This window comes from Vicugna pacos, chromosome 21, assembly GCF_048564905.1.
Source record: "Vicugna pacos chromosome 21, VicPac4, whole genome shotgun sequence".
Classification (NCBI taxonomy): Eukaryota; Metazoa; Chordata; class Mammalia; order Artiodactyla; family Camelidae; genus Vicugna; species Vicugna pacos.
The window spans coordinates 4,340,415-4,358,714 of NC_133007.1; the positions used below are offsets into that span (position 1 = coordinate 4,340,415).

The window sequence follows — 18,300 nt, forward strand, 5'->3', positions numbered from 1 at the left end:
TGTGAGTCTGTCTCTGTTTTGTAAATAAATTCATTTGCATCCTTTATTGGTTTTTTTTTAAGATTCCACATATAAGTCATATCATATGGTATTTTTCTTTCTCTTTCTGGCTTACTTCACTTTATATGATGATCTCTAGATCCATCCATGTTGCTGCAAATGACATTATTTTATTCTTTTTTATGACTGAGTAGTATTCCATTGTATATATATCACATTTTCTTTATCTAGTCATCTGTCGATGGACATTTAGGTTGCTTCCATATCTTGGCTATTGTAAATAGTGCTGCTATGAACACTGGGGTGCATGTACCCTTTTGAATTAGAATTTCCTCCAGATATATGCCCAGGAGTGGGATTGCTGGATCATATGGTAACTCTGTTTTTACTTTTTTAAGGAATCCCCATACTATTTTCCATAAAGGCTGAACCAATTTATATTCCCATCAACATTGGATGGTTCCCTTTTCTCTACACCCTCTCCCGCATTTATCATTTGTGGACTTTTGAATGATGGCCATTCTGACTGGTGTAAGATGGTACCTCGTTGTAGTTTTGATTTGCATTTCTCTGATAATTACGAAATTGAGCATTTTTTCCTGTGCCTGTCGACCATCTGTATGTCTTCATTGGAGAAATGTTTGTTTAGGTCTTCTGCCCATTTTTTGATTGGGTTGTTTGTTTTATGGTTATTGAGTTGTATGAGCTGTTTGTATATTGTGGAAATTAAGCTCCGGTCATTCACATTGTTTGCAAATATTTTCTCCCATTCCATAGGTTGTCTTTTCGTGTGGGTTCTTAACTGAACTTGAAATGCAGGCTCTTTTTTGGTCCCTTTCTGACTCTATTATCAAAATTTCATGTCTGTTGGTTGACTCCAAAGCCATACTTGCTAACAGAAGAAATAAAGCCATGGGGAATCATGGAAAATTTTAAATTTCCTCTGTTTTTTATTTTTTGTTCTACATGTGACTAGAGTTAGCTTTAGTAATAATCTGTCGGCCTTACAGGATTTTCCTGTTTGTTTTCGCATCCGGCGTGGCCGCTGTCCCTCACTGTCTCCTGTGGGTGGATTGCAGTGCTCCATTCTGTTCTCGGAGCAGGAATTCCTGGCCTCCTTTTTGATCCTTTCAGGCCTTTAGTGTTCGTGCCACGAGGATGCTTTTTCTTCAGAGAGGAAAAAAATCAATTTCCTCTAAGCTGAAGAATGGCCCAAGATTTTTCTTTGCCCCCAATGCTGTGTTATACTTTCTTAATAAAGGAGCATTTTTGAGGTCTACAGACAGTGCCTGAAACAACTACTTGTTCAATTTCTGTGCCAAGCTCCGCTTCGGCCCCAGGCCAGTCTCTTTTTCCTTGGTTGTCATTATAGACTAAGAAATGTGTTCTCTGACTGGCCAGTTTTGTCCCTCTCTTGTGTCCTCAGGCATCCAGATGTATCTCTGTAACAGAGAGCACTACGGCTACCTGCCCATCCCCCTGAAGCCCCATCAGACCCTGCAGGAGGACGTCGAGAACTTCGTCCACGTGCAGACAGAAGCAATGAGTGAGTGACCCAGGAGCCCGGGGATGGCTCTTGGTCCGTTGCCACGGTGCCCACACCAGCCTCTGCTCCCCTCTCCCAGGCCTGGAACCTCATAGCCGTCAGGCTGCCTTGGCTGAAACACATTTGTTCACTTGTTCATTCAGTCTTAAACTTTCCCTGTGTGAAGTATGAATGTGACAAAGTCTTTGCCCCCAGGGGGCTTCCCGAGCAGGTGGAGAGCTGGGTACACAGTAAATACATTTCACACAATGTCATAAGGGCTCTAATGGTGTTTTGTGGTCTGGATTTAAACTCTGACTTTGTTGCTTTCTAATTATATGGCTTTAGGCAAGTAATCTGACCTCCTTAGTTGTGAAATGAAGATTAAAACATGTAGTGTTTGGGGGCAAATTCTCCATGAGATGTATATAAAAAGTCTACTACCAAAAATGATCGTTCTGACTTCAATTTAGTAATAGCTTATGATGTAACACATAACATGATAGACATTTTTGTACTTTGTCTCAGTCATCCTTACAACAACTCAGTGGAAGGGGTTTTATTATCCTCACATTAAAGATGGAGAAATTGGGGCGTAGAGGGTTTAAGTGTCCTGCTCTAGACCATTCTACTAAGTAAATGACACATTTATTTGTCAGCTGGGCTTTGTCTCCAAAGCTCAGGTTCTTAAACACTGTTGTTCTTGCCTCTGGCTCTGGCATGATGCCAGGATTGGTAAATGCTTGATAATCAGGGCACAGATTATTATGTCTAATTATTATGTCCAATGTGCTTGGTGCCTAAAGGAGAGAGTGACCAGGCTACTCTGCTAGGGGAGGATCTTGGGAGTGTCCACCCAGGGGAGGGAAGGTTTGCACTGAACTGTCACGCAGCATCTGAGAAATTCTGTTATTCATCACTGGAGCAAGGCTGTGCGTACATGGCCAGTGGGGGTCACTGGGGAGGTACAGTGAGAAGTGAGGTTGGAAAGTCGACAGGAACCCAGTTAGAAGGACCTCTAATGTATAAGAAAGTGTTTGCATTTTTCCTGAAAGGAAGGGAGCTTTTTAAGAGATTTTAGCAGAGAAATATCAGATTGAAACCTGGTGATAAGGGAAGTACGGCCAGGGCAGGGTGAGGCAGTGGGTGCTGGGCTCAGCCCAGAGGGACCGTTTTGGACATTGCATGGTAAACTAGGTGAAAGATGGTGAGGATCTGGGCTGGGGCAGGAGCGGTGGGAATGGAGATGAAAGTTATGACATAGACTTGAAAAGACTTAGCCAAGGGTTTTGGATGCGCAGAAGGGAAGCAGAGGGAAACTTCTAAGTTCTGACTTGAGCATCTGGAATGACTATAGAAACATTAAGTGCGTGTAGATTTAAGAAGATATTTGCAAAGAAAAATTATGACTTCATTTTTAGACTCACTGAGTTGCCCATAAAAACACCAATTTCCTGTTCCCCACTCCCAGACAATAAATTCCTCATTCATGTTAGTCTCAAGATATAACCCATTACCTGCCACCTAGTAGGCACCCAGTAAATATTTGTCAAATAACTGAATGAATGAGTTCAGGTGCAGATGCCCAGTGAGTAGATGGAGAGATGAATCTGGAACTTAAGTGCTATCAAGCCTCAAGATATGAGGTTGAGATTCACCAGCAAAGTAATGTGGTATCCCAGAATTCCAAAGAAAACAGGAGCATGAGGTGTGGGAAAAAGTTCAAGTAAGATAAGGACTGAAAAAGAGTCCATGGGTTTTTTTCCAGCTAATGCCCATGACAAGAATGGTTTCAGAAAAGGCTGACTCAGAAATTCAAAGTGAGAAATAATGAAAAAGCAAGGACATAGAGAGGAAGCAGAGTTTTTGTTTTTGTTTTTGTTTTTTTAAAGAAACAGAGTTGGGACCAGAAGATAAGAAAGACAGTAATGATTATAAAGATTCAACGGAAGATTCCTTTAAATGTGAAGCTCTCCTACTGTATTTACATAGGATTCTGTTGATAAAACATCAGGCGGCCCAGTGCGCAGGGGCGGATCAGGGTGATGAGCCAGGTCCATCTGCCCATCCGTTGACTCCCGCGGATGGGGAGAGCGAAGCACTCCTGACAGCGCAGCCTTCGCTGCTGATGTGCTTGACTGTTTACAAGCCGCTCGGTCTTTCCTAGTCTGAGTGTCCTTGGGTTTGAAAAGAGAAACAAGAGATCAGTTCTGTTCTCTGTGTGTGAGGAGAACAACTGAGGTAATGGGGGAAGGAACGGCGCTTGGGAGGGAAGTGAGGGCTGAATAGCAGCTGGTTCATTGTGATAGTATTTCTAGAACCAGCCCTTAGGAGTTCTTGTGTGAGTGTCTTTAATACATACTGCCTCTGCCTCTTATCTGTGTTCTAGACCCTAGAGGCCAAGGGCAGTGTCTTATTGCCTTCTATCCCAAACACCTAGCGCAGTGCATGATACTTGTTTGGGAATGAACAAATATTTGCTGAGTGCATGACCAGACAAGTGAATGAGAGAATAAGTAAGTGAATAAAAACTGTACTGCAAAGAGCAGTGAACTTGAAGCCAGGATAATGGACTTGAACTCAGGCTCTGTCATGCACGAAGGGAGACTCAACCTCTCAGAGCTTTAGTTCCTTTATCTGTGGAGTGAGGATCGTAAACGAAAAATACTGCAAACCATGTCAGTAAACAAAGAATGCTGAAGCCATCAAGTCATCAGCGCCCCCCCCACCCCCCGCCCCAGTAATGACAAGCCTGCAGCCCGGCCTCTGCAGCCACTCACAGTGGTGCCCTCTGAGGGACTCAGAATAACAAAGGACAGGATGCTGGCCCTGGATAGCTAGGTGCTTGTCAAAGGAATGGATTCAGTGAGCCCAAAGTTTGCTCCTAGAGAAGCGCTAAATTCTTGAACTTGAGATGCCTGGTTTTCTTCAGTTAACAAGTAATCTTCTAATGTTCAGACTACCTGGTCTTTGTTGTAAGACTCCCGTATATCCTGGCTCCTCCCCTCCCTCTTCGGAGCAGTCCTTCAGAGCGATCTGATCCGAGAGGCTGTCGTCCTGGTCTCCAGTCCCCAGAAGTGTCCACCGAGTAAACCGTAACTCTCAACTTTTAGGTGGTGCATTTGTTTCAGTCGACAGGAGAATAACACCGATCTTTGCAGAGTTGGGAGGAGCAAATGAAGTAATGCACATCGACTTCATGGACGAGTAGGTGTTGCTGTTATTAGGACTCCCCGTTAACGCTTGGTAACGTGTTTCCCCTTATTAACCCCGCTCCGTGGCTGTCAGTCTTGACTCCCAGTAGACGTCAGCCCAGAGGCTGCCCAGAGCCTTGCCTTCTCTTCTTTTCCCCCTTAGAACTGATGGCGTAGAAAGTTCCCTGTGCACAGAAGCACACACACAGTCAACATCGGTGCTGGTGATCACAGACATGCACAGCACTCGTGCTGGGGCGGGGTGGGGTCCTCACGGGGCTCAGCCTGTGACCCACAGCTGTCATTGCTAATCCCCTGTACGTCTCAACTCTGGTACGAGGCCCTTTGGATAATCACATTTTATTTAGTTCTTTATTTACCTTCCCTAGTTACTATTTTGTTAAAATTTCAGATTCTGAATTTTAAAAAACAGAACATCACTGGGATAAAGAAGGTAATTGAAAATCAACCTTTGAGGGTAAGAACACAGGAACATGGGCTGGAGGCCTGTGTAGGACTAAGAAAAGGCTGGTGAAGATGGAACCGTATCTGTCAAGCATCTCAGGAAGGATGAGCTAGATGTTAAAAGCCCTTTGCACAGCATCTGGAGCCCAGTGGGCAGCTAATAAATGGCTGCGAATAGACTGTACAATTGAAGCATTAGAGGAGGCATCATATTCCTGTATAAACGCTGGATGCTCACCTACACCGTAGGGGTCACCCTGTGAGGGTGCTGGTGATTCAAAACATTTTACAACCAGGTCTTTGCTGGGTGTTGACACTTAACTGAGGAGACAGGTCAGATTTTAAAAAAGACCCAGTGATGCAGTGTAGTGCTTTGTGAAAGGAGCAGATATGAGGGCAGTAGGGATTTGGGATAAGGAGAGATTGCCGTGGGCTGGGGCAATCTAGGAGAGCCTGGTGGTTCTTAAACTGGGCTTTGATAGAAGTGTGGCATTTAAACAAAAGGAATGACACGGTGAGCGAGCGATAGGCAGAAGACACAGACTGAGCAAAGACGTCGTTCAGAAAGCATTCTCACCCTGGAAGAGAGTTGGCTTTGAGCAGCGGAAGGCAGTCAAGGCTGAGGGCTGGAGTGGCCTGGGTGTTGTGGTCCTTGAATACCCAGCTAAAGCATCATGCCCACCCTAGAAGCAGTAAGGATGCTTTAGAAGAGAGATTCAGGCTAGAAATAGTTGTTAAACACATGCTATGTTCCATGGATGGTTCAGTTGCTAGGGATACAGCAGTCAACAAAACCAGCAGCATCTCTGCCAACAGATTTATATTCCAACACAATATGTCAAGGAAGCCGCCACATGAATGTTCGGGGAATAGTGTTTCAAGCAGAAAGCACACACATGCAAAGGATCTTAGGAAAGAGCCTGTGGTACTCCAGGAGCCAAAGGCCAAAAGGAGGTGGGGTCATGGAGAAAGAAGTTTTCAGATCATGCAAAACCTTGCGGCCACTGTAAGGAATCTGGATTTTATTCTGAGAGTAGTGGGATTCCGTGTGAGAGGAGGGAGGGACGATGGTAGGAGATGATTCATGCATTTAGGTAAATCGCTCAGACTGTGTTGTGGATACTAGGGTGCAGGGACCAGCGCATCTCTCCTGGTGAGAGATGATAGTGGTTGGAATGCAAACTGTAGCAGAGAGGTGATGAGAAGCAGGTGGATTTGGAATCGCTCTTGGGCTAGAGCCAGCAGGACTTATAGAGACCTGGATGCAGCCCATGAAGGAAAGCAAAGAACCCAGGATGACTCCAGGATTTTGGCCTAGTATACCATTTAATGAAATGAGAAGGGCTTTATAGGAAAAGACTTGAGGAAGGAAGTTTCGGTCATGCAAGCTTAAGATTTTTCTTAGACATCTGAGTGGAGAAGTTAGGAGATAGTTGGGTAGATGAATCTGGAGTTCAGGGAAGAGACTCCAGTTGGAAACAGACCCTTGAGAGTCATCAGCATTAAGATGATATTTGAAGCCATGGAACAGTGTGAACTTGTTTAGTAGAAGAACATAGAAAAAGAAGAGGAGAGGGTGGAGGACCGATCCCTGGGGAAGACAGACAGCCAGAAAGCCTGAAGGAAAAACTGAGAAGCGTTTCAAGAAGGAGCCAGATGCTGCAAAGTCAAGTACAATGAAGAAAGGGAACTGATCATTGGTTCTCTCGAGATAGCGATCTGTGATGACCTTGACAAGAACCACTTCAGTGCCATGATGGGGACAAAGTCCACTGGAGTGGGCTGAGGAGAGGGCAATGGGGACATGAGAAAGTGGAATCTCGTGGGCATACGGACTAGGGTAGTGGCTGTAAAAGAGTGAGAGACCAAGGGAGAGGTGGTTTTGTTTTGTTTCATTTTGTTTTTTTTTTTTTAAGATAGGATTTTAGCATGTTTGTATGTTAATGAAAAAAATCCAATATACAATGAGAATTGTAGAAAGGAAAGTAAATTAAGTCTGAAGTCCTTGAGAAAGTCCTTGAGAAAAACACATTCTAGATAGAACAGGGTTGCTGTAGCAGGTGGGAAGGCAGGATGTGTAGGGACAGATGCAGCTGGGTTTGTAGACTTGAGATGGAAGGAGAAGGTAGGCCTAATTTGGCTTTAAACATTTTCTCTATGACGTATGTAGTCGAATCAGCAGATCAAGAGAGATGCTGAAGATGTCAGGAGAGAGGAAACGACATAAAACAGATCTCTCAGAGAATGGGAAAGCAGATTTACTGTTGCATCATTTGGCAGTATCGAGTGCCATTCTGACATCTGTGGTTGTAATTCTGAAGTGATCCAGTCAACACGATTGTGTGAATTTCTCACACAGTGTTCCACATTTGGAGTTTTACCAAGCAAGATCAATGGAAGGGAATGTCAGAGTCTTTCCAAGGGACGTTTAGAGTGCTAGACCATGAAATCTAGGTTGGCTGCTAATGGAAGTGAGGACAAGAAGGGTGTGATGGTTGCAGATATGGTGGTGGGTCACTGAAAGAATGGTTGTTGGTGCTAAAGTTGAGGACTTAGAAGCCAGGTTGGTGGATGGATCACCATGTGGATGCTGAGGTTTCAAAGAATGATGGTGGAGACAGTGAGCCAGAGGATTAGGAGGTGGAGGATGCTAAAATATGCTTCAGAGAAGCTGGAGGTTTTGAGGGATGAAAGAGAAAACAGTTTGGAGTGAGTTGAAGGAGATGAGAAAAAGCAGCTTCGAGTCTGCTGAAAAGGAGGCAGTGTCTTCTAAGGAAAGCCGAGTTTTAGCCAAAATAAAAAGGCAAAGAGATATTCAGAAAAAGTGAAGGGACTGAAAATATCGGAGAGTTTATGACTTTCAGACTGGAGTTTCCAGAGGGCAGAGTGGAAGACCTTGGGTGTGGTGGAGATGGGATAAAACCACGCCGATGGCTGACAGTTTTAAAAGCACTCTGCCCATTGCATCACATGTCCTTACTCACTTAATACATTAGGAGCTGTACAGAAAGTTTGGGAATGTGCATCCTGTACAGACCAATTTGAGGATGACCGACAGGGGGTGAGCTCTTGCAAAGGTGATAGGAGTGCGTGAGTTATGAGGCACAAGGAGACTGGTCGTGCAAATCAGAGCATGAGGCAGGGGGAAATCTTAGGTGCCTGTTCCCAATAATGACATTTTGTGAGGCAACAGAATGTCATGTAAGGGTTGTTAGGAATACTGGATGTGAAGGCAGAAGGTCCAAAACCGAGTTCCAGGTCTACCAATCACTCACTCTTTGACCTTGGGCAAGACTGCCTCTGGGTTGACCTCAATTTCCACATTTATAAAAACAAATAAGACCCTCCTCCTCCCAAAAAATACAAGTGGAGAAAAAACGATGTGATTATGAAACCACTTAACACATTGTAATGCACTTAAGGGCCAAGCATGACTGTCATGGCGGAGAGCAGAGCTGTGTCTGAGGGACAAGATTATTTTGGCAACAGTATGCAAAATGAGTGACAGTGAGGCGAGACCAAGAGCATGTGAGTGTCTGAGAAACAGTCGAACAGCCCAGGCATGGTGAGTGAGGACTGCGCTAGGGTGTGACTGCAGCCATGGAAGAAATCCAGGAAAAGCTATAGAGAAGTGAGGATTTGGTCCAAGCACAATCTCTCAAATACCTTCCCAGGCGTGGCTGGGCTGGTCCATTGTATGCTGGGTGGTGTGTGCTCCAGTGTAGACCGCAGAAGGAGCGACAGGTGGTGGTCGCCCAGGAGCAAGGACTTAGCTAACCGAGCTGCTATGAGCCCAGCCCAGTTGCCCAAGGCCAACTTGATGCCAGTGGCTGCCAAAGAACAACTCTGGGGACAGGGTAGAGTGGCGGTTGCGGGTTCAGCGCAGGAGTCAGATGTGGGCTCGGATGTCAGCTCCCTCAGCTCTGTGACCTTGGGCAAGATACCTAAGCCTTTGTTTCCTTATGAAACAGCGACACTCAGACCCATCCCATAGTGCACGTTGTGAAGATTAAATAAATATGATGACGTATGACAAGAGTGTAGCCCAGAGTTCAGTGAGTAATACGCTCTCTCTACCAGGAACTATTATTATTCCGAGGTCTTGAAACTACCCAGGAGCTAGTGAAGCACATCTCAGTTGGTGGAACAGTGAGGGACGTGGATAGGGAGGGATTCAGTGAGGGACTGGATTAATTATGAATGACGGAGTCAGGAATGGCTGCAGACAGAAGCTGGCATGCACCTCACCTTCAAGTCTGATGTCAGCCAGGGCATCCCTTCTCCCCACATAGTGAGCTTTTCCGGTCGAACTCATGGAATTTCTTGTTTTCCCTATGACTCAGCTCTACCTGCAGTGACAAAACCCACGCCTGAGTCTCGTATTTCTGCTCAGTGGTGGTTTTCAGGAGCCAGACGCTTGTGGCTTCTGGGGATACTTGCCCTGTGAATGCAAGGACTGCCCATGTTTCATGGGAGCAAAGTGGTTAAAAGTAGTCTTTTTGGCTGAAATGTTACAGCCAGGCAGTCCGTGAGAGTGCCAAGTGGAGACCAGTAGAGCGGAAAGGGTAACCCCAAATACATACCCCCGCCCCAGGTCCAGGGCCCAACCAGGGAGAACTAGACAGCTCCTCAAACAACGCGAACAGGAAGGAGTTTGTATGTTGTGTTTTTTCCTCGTAAAAACCTAACCCTGTACGTGGTGGCCCTGCAGTCAACATTTGTTGATTTTAAAAGAAATTAATGGAGTGGGGTGGAGCAGAGAGGACCAAAATATTCCGGGCTGCTAATAGAAACAGAAACACTTGCACTGTGTATTCACAGAAGTGTGACGGTGAGGGTCGGGCTTGATAGAAGACCAACTCTCATGTTTGGCTTAGGGGACCTTTTCCACCACCTTGTACAGTTTCACATCATTTGATCATAAGTCAAACTGGACGTCATGGTTTGTCTTTAACCCCCCAGTGAAGGGTAAGGTAAATCACTGATACTGTTTGGACAATATCTCAGTCAGGATGGGCGAAGTTATGCTGGGATACCGAACAGCGCTGACCTCTCGTTGGCTTCATACAGCCGTGGCTCCTGTCTTGCTGTGCAAGTTCTGCGGTGGTCCTGGTGTCTTTCCCGGGCAGCCACCCTCCACATGCTGGCAGGCATCCTCAAGTTTGTGACTTTTCCATATCAACACAGGCTGCTAAGATCACTGTGGTGGGGCTGGGGTGGGGGTGGGAGGAGGGTTTGGAGATTTGAATGGCAGCAACTCATGTGGCCATGACCACCTTCCTGAAATAGAGAGGAATGGATATCGGTGATTGGTGAACAGGAGCAATGACCATCAGCGATCGTTTTTCAGTTACCAGCTCGCACTTAAAATTTCCCTTGCATTATGTCTTTAAGGCAAACCAAAGGGGCACTTTGAATTTGTGCAATACCAAAAATCTTCGAGACCTTCTCAGGTTCTTTCCTCAACATTGCTTCTAACCTTTAGAATACAGAGTTTCTAACAAAAGCTTTTTCCGAGTATCAAATACATAAAACTTTTACTACTTGAGACATGACACACCTCTGGAAACTTGCCTGTTTCCCTGTACCAAGTTCTGGGATATGGGCTGGCCCTTGGAGGCGAGTTCACATTAAAATAAAGGACCTTTAGCTCAACCTGCTTGGATGGGATAAAAACTAGTCCCAGAGTTTGACAACTTTAAATGTATAGGGGGAAGAAAGCATTCTTCAGGAAAAAAAAAATCCTGCCTGTTTTTTAGCTCTTGCATCGTGGGCCACGGTGAGTACGAGCTAGGAGTCATTAAATGTTTATTATGTTAGTGCTTTGCCTGTTGGTCTCGTTTAAGTTTTACAGCCCTCTAAGAGATACACTTCTACTATCCTGAGTCTACACGCAAAGAAGCAAGCTCAGAGACGTCACCAGCTGTTCCAGACCTTCACAGACCAAAGTCTGGACCCAGATCATCTGACTCCAGAGCCCTTCATCATGGCCCTGAACCACCTCCTAAATGCTCCTAAAACAGGTCTTAAGGGAAATGAGAGCAAACAGTGCAATCTGCATATAAGCAAGTGCCCTCAGCACCGGCGCCGCCCCCACCAGGGCTCTCGTGCCGCCTCGGAGCCCTGGGACACTGCGGAGCGGCCGGCTGCCCCTGCCTGGGCACCCGGCTTGTGTTCTTAGAGGCAGGCGCGCGGGTGGAGTGCTGCTCTCCGCGCCTTTCACTAACAAAGCACTCTCTGTGTTTCTCGTGTCTTCCAGTTGACGGTCCTCCCATGGAACCTTCCCAGTTTGTCTCAGTGGTCCCTAAATATCCAGACAAGATGGGATTTGATGAGGTAGGAAAGGCGTGTGTGTGTGTGTGTGTGTTTGCACACACGTGCACCTGTGCCCAGGCAGACGGCGTGTTTCCCTGTCTGTATCGGAACACGGGCCCGAGCCCACGTCTGAGAGCCAGCCAGCCAGACTGGCCCGGCTGCCGAAGAGACACCGAGGTCTTGGAAAAGGGTCTCAGTTTTTGTTGTACCTCAGTTTACTTATGTTAAAAAAAGGAGCATCATGGTAAAAGTGAGTTAATCATCGAGTCAGAAAGCAGCTACTATTTAGTTATGAAGGTGAATTTGATATTTTCTAGGAGCAGATATTACCATATTTTATGAACCTTTTTTAATCAAGATTCAAGGGTAGGGTAGAGCAGATACGTGTTTTAGGTATTGATCCTCTTAACTTTATTCTGGGTAGATGAAAACCATTCTGGAACACTCTGCTTTATTTTCTCTCTGCTGTTTTCCCAGGGGAAAAGGTTGGAGGGCAGGGTTTAGAGGACAAAAAAATAGAGAAAAAAGAAATGTTCTTAAATTTCCCCTTTCAGCAGACCAGAACTTTATAATAGTGCTCAGTTATATTTATTATTGGGCCATATTTATTATTGTTTCAATTGTGTAAAGGATGAAGCAGAAACGGAAAGAGATGCTTGTCTTAGTAATATCCACAGCAGATACTTGGCAGGGCCAGAACTGTGACTTCCAGTCACCGAATCCTCCACGGGTCCCTCATGTCACATTGGTGCTGATCAGTGTTCCGGAACTTGGTGGTCCAGAGACCAGGACAGAGCCTCAGGAGTATGCAGACTGAGGCAGAACTTCTCAGGGGGTTCTGAACATGTTCTAGACCAAGCTTTGTGCCCAGTGGTCATTGCCACTGCTTAGCTGAAATCAGATGCCATGTTTATCACCCTGTGCCATGTTGTTTAATCTCTCCAAAGTACAATCCTCTTAAATTGCTCCTGGACCTGGGAATCGGGATTACTTCTATAAAATTTATTTGCAGGCAGACTTCAGGAATGGAAAAGACGATTTCATGATTATTAAGTGGAAAAGAGTTAGCAGCTATTAATGCTATTTCCACAGAGGGCAGAACGAGAAGAGATGATTTCAAGTGTAGTTGGGAGGAATTAGACTCAAGTGAAAATAGTTATAAAAACCATCAGGGCTGCAGAAGCTTTGCCCCCCTGCCACACGCTGAACCAGGCTGCACGTATCACCGCAGCTCCCCTTCCCTGTGGCTCTCACCAGCTCTCAGGACTCGAGGTAAAAGGACCCAGGGGTCTTTCCGTATATTCATTTTTCCTCTTAGCACACATTCTGATGAGGATCAAACCAAAGCACATGAAATGGGACAAAAGCGGGATCTTCTCGCCTGGTCGTCCCCTGGGTTGTGAGTGGAGGGACCCGGTCCCTCTTAGAAGCCTTCTGGGAGAGGCCAGCTCTGTGAAGGATGGAGACGTGAGGACTCCTCTCCTGAGTCCTGGCCATCACCTCTCCATCTGGAACAGAGGTAGGAGAGTGGGAAAAGGGGTTTTCAGGGACCTTTGCAACCTTCCCTGTCCTCCGTGACCTTGCTGGTGGTGTCTGGGCTGCATTTGGCTCTGTGACTTGTTCTCTGTTTGCCATTCACTAGGTATGAGCAGAGCCGTCTGTGTTTTAGCTTCACGTCTGTGGTTTTTATTGCACATGTCCCGGGCAGGAACCCGGGACAGGATTATTATTTACTCAAGTCTTCCCAGACTAGAGGTCTTGGGTCTGAGGGGACTTTGTGTTGTATTTCTGTTATTTTGGGGGGTTTTGTTTTGTTTTCTGTTTATTCTCCCGGAGTGACCGCAGGGAGCTCGGTGTGTACACATGAGGAAGTGCCCGTTCCTGTCCAGAGCCAGAAAACCAGGAGGTGGAACATGGCCCAGCCCAGTATGATTCTGAATAGGAAGAAAATGAAATATAAATGAAAATAGCTCATTAAGTTATAAGATCCCAAGTAACAAGGCAAACAGAGTCACCACAGAAATCGTTTTTTAAAAAATAATTGCCTTAGCAGGGAGGGTACAGCTCAAGTGGTAGAGCGCATGCTTACATACACAGGTCCTGGGTGCAACCCCCATTGCCTCCTCTAAAAATAAAATAAGTAAGCAAACCTAATTACCAACCCCCCCAAATACATAAAATAAAATTTTAAAAGTTTTTTAAAAGTTTAAAAAATAATAATAATTACCTAGTTGGTAAACAGTGGAAGTAATGAAATCATGATGTACCCAATGTGCTTTGCTCTGATTCAGATGGTGAGTGCTTCAAAGAGAGCATCTTGCTCCTCCGTCAGTGTCCTGGCCCAGAGCTGCTTCAAGGACTGGACAGGAGTGAGAATATTTTGTAAGGAAGGGTTGAAATTTTAGTTAGTGTAGCTTTTGATCCAGTAAAACATGTAACACCTTGATGACTACATTCAGGTTGACCATGTGAACCACAGCTTAACCTCCAGCAGGGTCTGAACTCCAGCCTGGTTATAAGACATAATTTCTTCTTTATTCTAGACGTAGCATAAAGCAAACGTTATCACTAAACCGCATGTTACGGATGTTTCAGTGCTAGTCGGTATTTCCTGCTAGCAGCTGAAATCTCTCTCTCTTGAAGGACTAGTTTAATATTCAGAGTGAGTTTATTACTGCTTGTAGAAAAGGACTTCATTAAAACACATAGTTAGCTATAATACTGTTCATGAAGCTTTGGGTACTTCTGTGGCTCCTTACGTCAGGCCAGCCTCATCATCTGTAACTGTAGTTACAGGGAGGTTATATGTGTGTTCAGTGCAGCCATCGGGAATTCTGGTTTTAAGGTGAGGGGCTTCACGTGGCCCCAGCCTTCGTGAGGGAGAGTCTGAATGCACATTTTGGGGGACTTCATGGAGCGGTATGTGTCCTCTCTGTAAGGTTACCCCCACATCCATGTGATGTGGAAGTTATGCCTTTTACCAAAGAGTTATCCCCAAGGGTAGGGCTTTTTGCTTCTTTCAGAAAAATTCTAAGGGAGTTGAAGATTCCTGGCAAAGAAGCTACTAAAATTGAGACCTTGATAATTCAGTTTGGAACCTTTGGAAATAGGAATTTGCTGAGACTAGGTTTTTCTTACTCTTTGAATGACTTTAAATTTTTCTACAGTGGATATAAATTATAAAGAATAGCTAACATTTAGTACCCATGTGATAAGACTTATATTGTCTCAGGTTTACGGCCAAGGAAACTGAAGCATAGGAAATGGTCCAGAGCAAACACTTAGTGAACAACGGGATGTCAACTTAGGTCCGCTGATAAATCTAACCTCTTGCCAGGCTGCCTCTTACCCCTTAGTCTCATGTGTTTTGGATTTAATTCAACTTTGGCTTCCTGAAGAGTAACTTTTTGACCTGAAATGAAATATAAGCAAATCTTCATCACAGCTTTCCCTACCTTTTCCATTCCTTATCCTGACTACAACTTTGTTCCTTACAATTACTTTACTTTTCAGACAGCCTGAAATGAGACTTGAATGATCTGTATTTCTCTTCCTGTTCAATTCCTGTGTTAGATTTTCATGATAAACCTCAAGCGGAGGAAGGACAGGCGGGACCGGATGTTACGCACGCTGTACGAGCAGGAGATTGAGGTCAAGATTGTCGAGGCTGTGGATGGAAAGTGAGTTGGTTTTTATTTTCCCTCTCGACTCCTTGCAGATGTGATTGGAGTGGGGAAGCATCTCTCTGACAGAGGTTTAGTCCTGATGGGAGGAATCTGCTGTCACTGTAAGACAGGCACGGTTTTACAGTGCAGCCTGCTTTGGGAAAAACTTTGACTGACAATAGCTTGTACGTGTTCATTTCACTGAGTAGAGCTGAAATCTACTCACCATCCAGTGCTCTCTGGTCTTCACTGCACTGAAGACTCATCCTGGACGTGGTTTTCCACTCTCTGGGGGTTCTTGCCGTGGCTGTGGTGGTTTCCAGCCCTGTGTTGGACAGAATGCATTCAGAGTTGCATTCAGAGCCTGATTTAGAGCAAAAATGTCTAAACTTGGGCCACCTGAAGAAAATAAATGGAAAAACTGCATAATGGTCTGTGTGTCCTGTTGCATGAGATGCTTGCCACAGTCTGCCCGGGCCAATCACTTTTCCCAGGAATGTGGCAGGAAAGTCACATAGGGTACCTGGTTGGATTCCTTCAATGGTTTTTGTTATTGCTTTATTGTTTTGTTTTGCTTTGCTTTGCCCTTTTAGTTGACACTCTTATTTCAAAGCATGGAGATTCGCAAAATCTACAGTTCCATGTTCTGTGTCAGTTTGGAATGTGAATGGCTCTAAGGAGTATGGCTAGAAGCTGTTGTGAAAGTCCTTATGACTCCTTCAGAGTCTCTCCCCAGAGCTTCTTAAAGTGTAGCCTGGACACCAATGTCAGATGTCCCCAGGGGCTGGTTAAGAGGGCACCCTGAGTTGGGAATCTGCATTCAAGAAGTCTCAAGGTGATTCTTGGGTAAGGTTGTCACATAAAGTGCAGGACACTCAGTTAAATTTGTCCCAAACATTGCACAGGGCTTACTCATACTAAAAAATTATTGTTTATCTGAAATAGAAATTTGACTGGACAGTCTATGTTTTACTTGCTGTATCTGGCAGCCCTATTCTTGGATGCAGTAGAGTTTACAGTTCTGTGGGCTGTCTTTTCACTTTCATGATGGTGTCCACTGAAACACAAAAGTGGTTTTTTTATTTCGAAGTATAGTTGGTTTACAATATTGTATTGATTTCAGTTGTGCAGCAAAGTGATTCGGTTTTATATAGATTTTTTTTCAGATTCTCTTCCATAATAAGTTATTACAAGATATTGACTATATTCCCTGTGCTGTACAGTAAATCCTTGTTGTTTATCTGTTTTATGTACAGTAGTGTGTACCTGTTAACCCCACGCTCCTAAGTTACCCCTGTCCCCCTTCCCCCTCTGGTAACCATCAGTTTGTTTTCTGTGTCTGTCAGTCTGTTTATGTTTTGCAAATAAGTTCATTTGTGCCATTTTTTTCAAGATTCCATGTGTAAGTGATATCATATGATGTTTGTCTGTCTTTGACTTAACTTGGTACGATAATCTCTAGGTCCATCCATGTTGCTGCAAATGGCAATAGTTCATTCTTTTTATGGCTGAGTAGTATTCCATATATATATATATATATATATCCATCCCATCTTCTTTATCCATTCATTTGTTGATGGACACCATAAGCTTTTTAAAACTAGAGATGAATCATATTCTCTACCTCCATAAGACTATCCTGTTATTTCTTTTTTTTTCTTTTTATTTTATTTCATTTATATTTATTTATTTTTGTCTTTTATACAGGTTTTAAAGGTTACTTCCCATTTACAGTTCTGACAAAATGTTGGCTCTATTCTCCGTGTTGTACACTCCTTCCTTGAGCCTATCTTACACCCAGTGGTCTGTGCCTCTCACTCCCCCCCTATATATATATATATATATATATATGCCACGTTGTCTTTATGCAGCCATCTGTTGATAGACATTTAGGTTGATTCCATGTCTTGGCTATTGTAAATAATGCTGCTATGAACATTGGGATGCATGTATCTTTTTGAATTAGTGTTTTGGGTTTTTTGTGTGTTCTTTTTGGATATATATCCAGGAGTGGAATTGCTGAGTCATAAAGTAGTTCTATTTTTATGTTTTTGAGAAACTTCCGTACTGTTTTCCGTAGTGGCCGCACCAATTTACATTCCCACCAACAGTGTACAAATGTTCCCTTTTCTCCACATCCTCGCCAACATTTGTTATTTGTGTTCTTTTTGATGATCTCCACTCTGACAGGTGTGAGGTGATATCTCATCGTGGTTTTGATTTGCATTTCACTGATGATTAGCAATGTATGAACATTGTTTCACGTGCCTGGTGGCCATCTGTATTTTCTCTTTTGGAAAAATCTCTATTCAGCTCTCCTTCCCATTTTTTTAATTGGGTTGTTTGTTTTCTTGATGTTGAGTTGTAATAGCTGTTTATATATGTTGGATATTAATTCCTTATCAGTCATATCATTTGCAAATATTTTCTCCCATTCAACGGGTTGTCTTTTCATTTTGTTGATGGTTTCCTTTACTGGGCAAAAGCTTTCCACTTTCATGATGGTATCCAGTGAAACACAAAAGGTTTTAATTTGATGAAGTCCAATTTATATTTTTGTTGTTGCTTATACTTTTGGTGTCATATCTGAGAATCCATTGCCAAATACAAAGGCACAGAGACTTACTTCTATGTTTTATTCTAAGAATTTTATAGTTTTATCTCATACATATATCTTACACATTAGATCTTTGATACATTTCAAGTTTTTTATATAGTGTGAGGTAGGGGTCCAAATTCACTCTTTTGCACATGGTTATCTAGTTGTCCCTGCTTCATTTGTTAAAAAGACGATTCTTTCCTTTATTGAATTGTCTTGGCAACCTTGTGAAAACTCAGTTGACTACAAATGTAATGGTTTATTGCTGGATTTTCGATTCTGTTCCATTGATGTATATGCCAATCCTTATGCTTCACACTAGCTTCTTACATAAGGAGTCCTTCAACTTTGTTATTCTTTTTCAAGATCATTTAGGGTATTTTAGGTCCCTTGCATTTCCGTATGAATTTTGGCATTGGGTTACCACTTTCCACAAAGAAAAAGACAGTTAGGATATTAATAAGAAATGCATCAAATCTGTAGATCAACTGAGGGGAGTTTTTCCGTCTTAATAATATAAAGTCTTCTGATTCATGG

The 18,300-nt window shown here is 43.9% G+C and overlaps 1 protein-coding gene across 4 annotated transcripts in view; it reads left to right on the forward strand.

Annotated features, from left to right (window-relative positions):
• The window catches only part of COLGALT2 (collagen beta(1-O)galactosyltransferase 2), a 116,783-nt gene that overhangs the window by 85,272 nt on the left and 13,211 nt on the right, over positions 1-18,300 (forward strand). For all 4 annotated transcript variants that reach the window (XM_006211764.4, XM_072945942.1, XM_072945941.1 and 1 more), the window contains exons 6-8: positions 1,427-1,546; positions 11,444-11,520; positions 15,073-15,179. In XM_006211764.4, the coding sequence (XP_006211826.1) occupies positions 1,427-1,546; positions 11,444-11,520; positions 15,073-15,179 (304 nt within the window). The remainder of the gene's footprint in view (positions 1-1,426; positions 1,547-11,443; positions 11,521-15,072; positions 15,180-18,300) is intronic.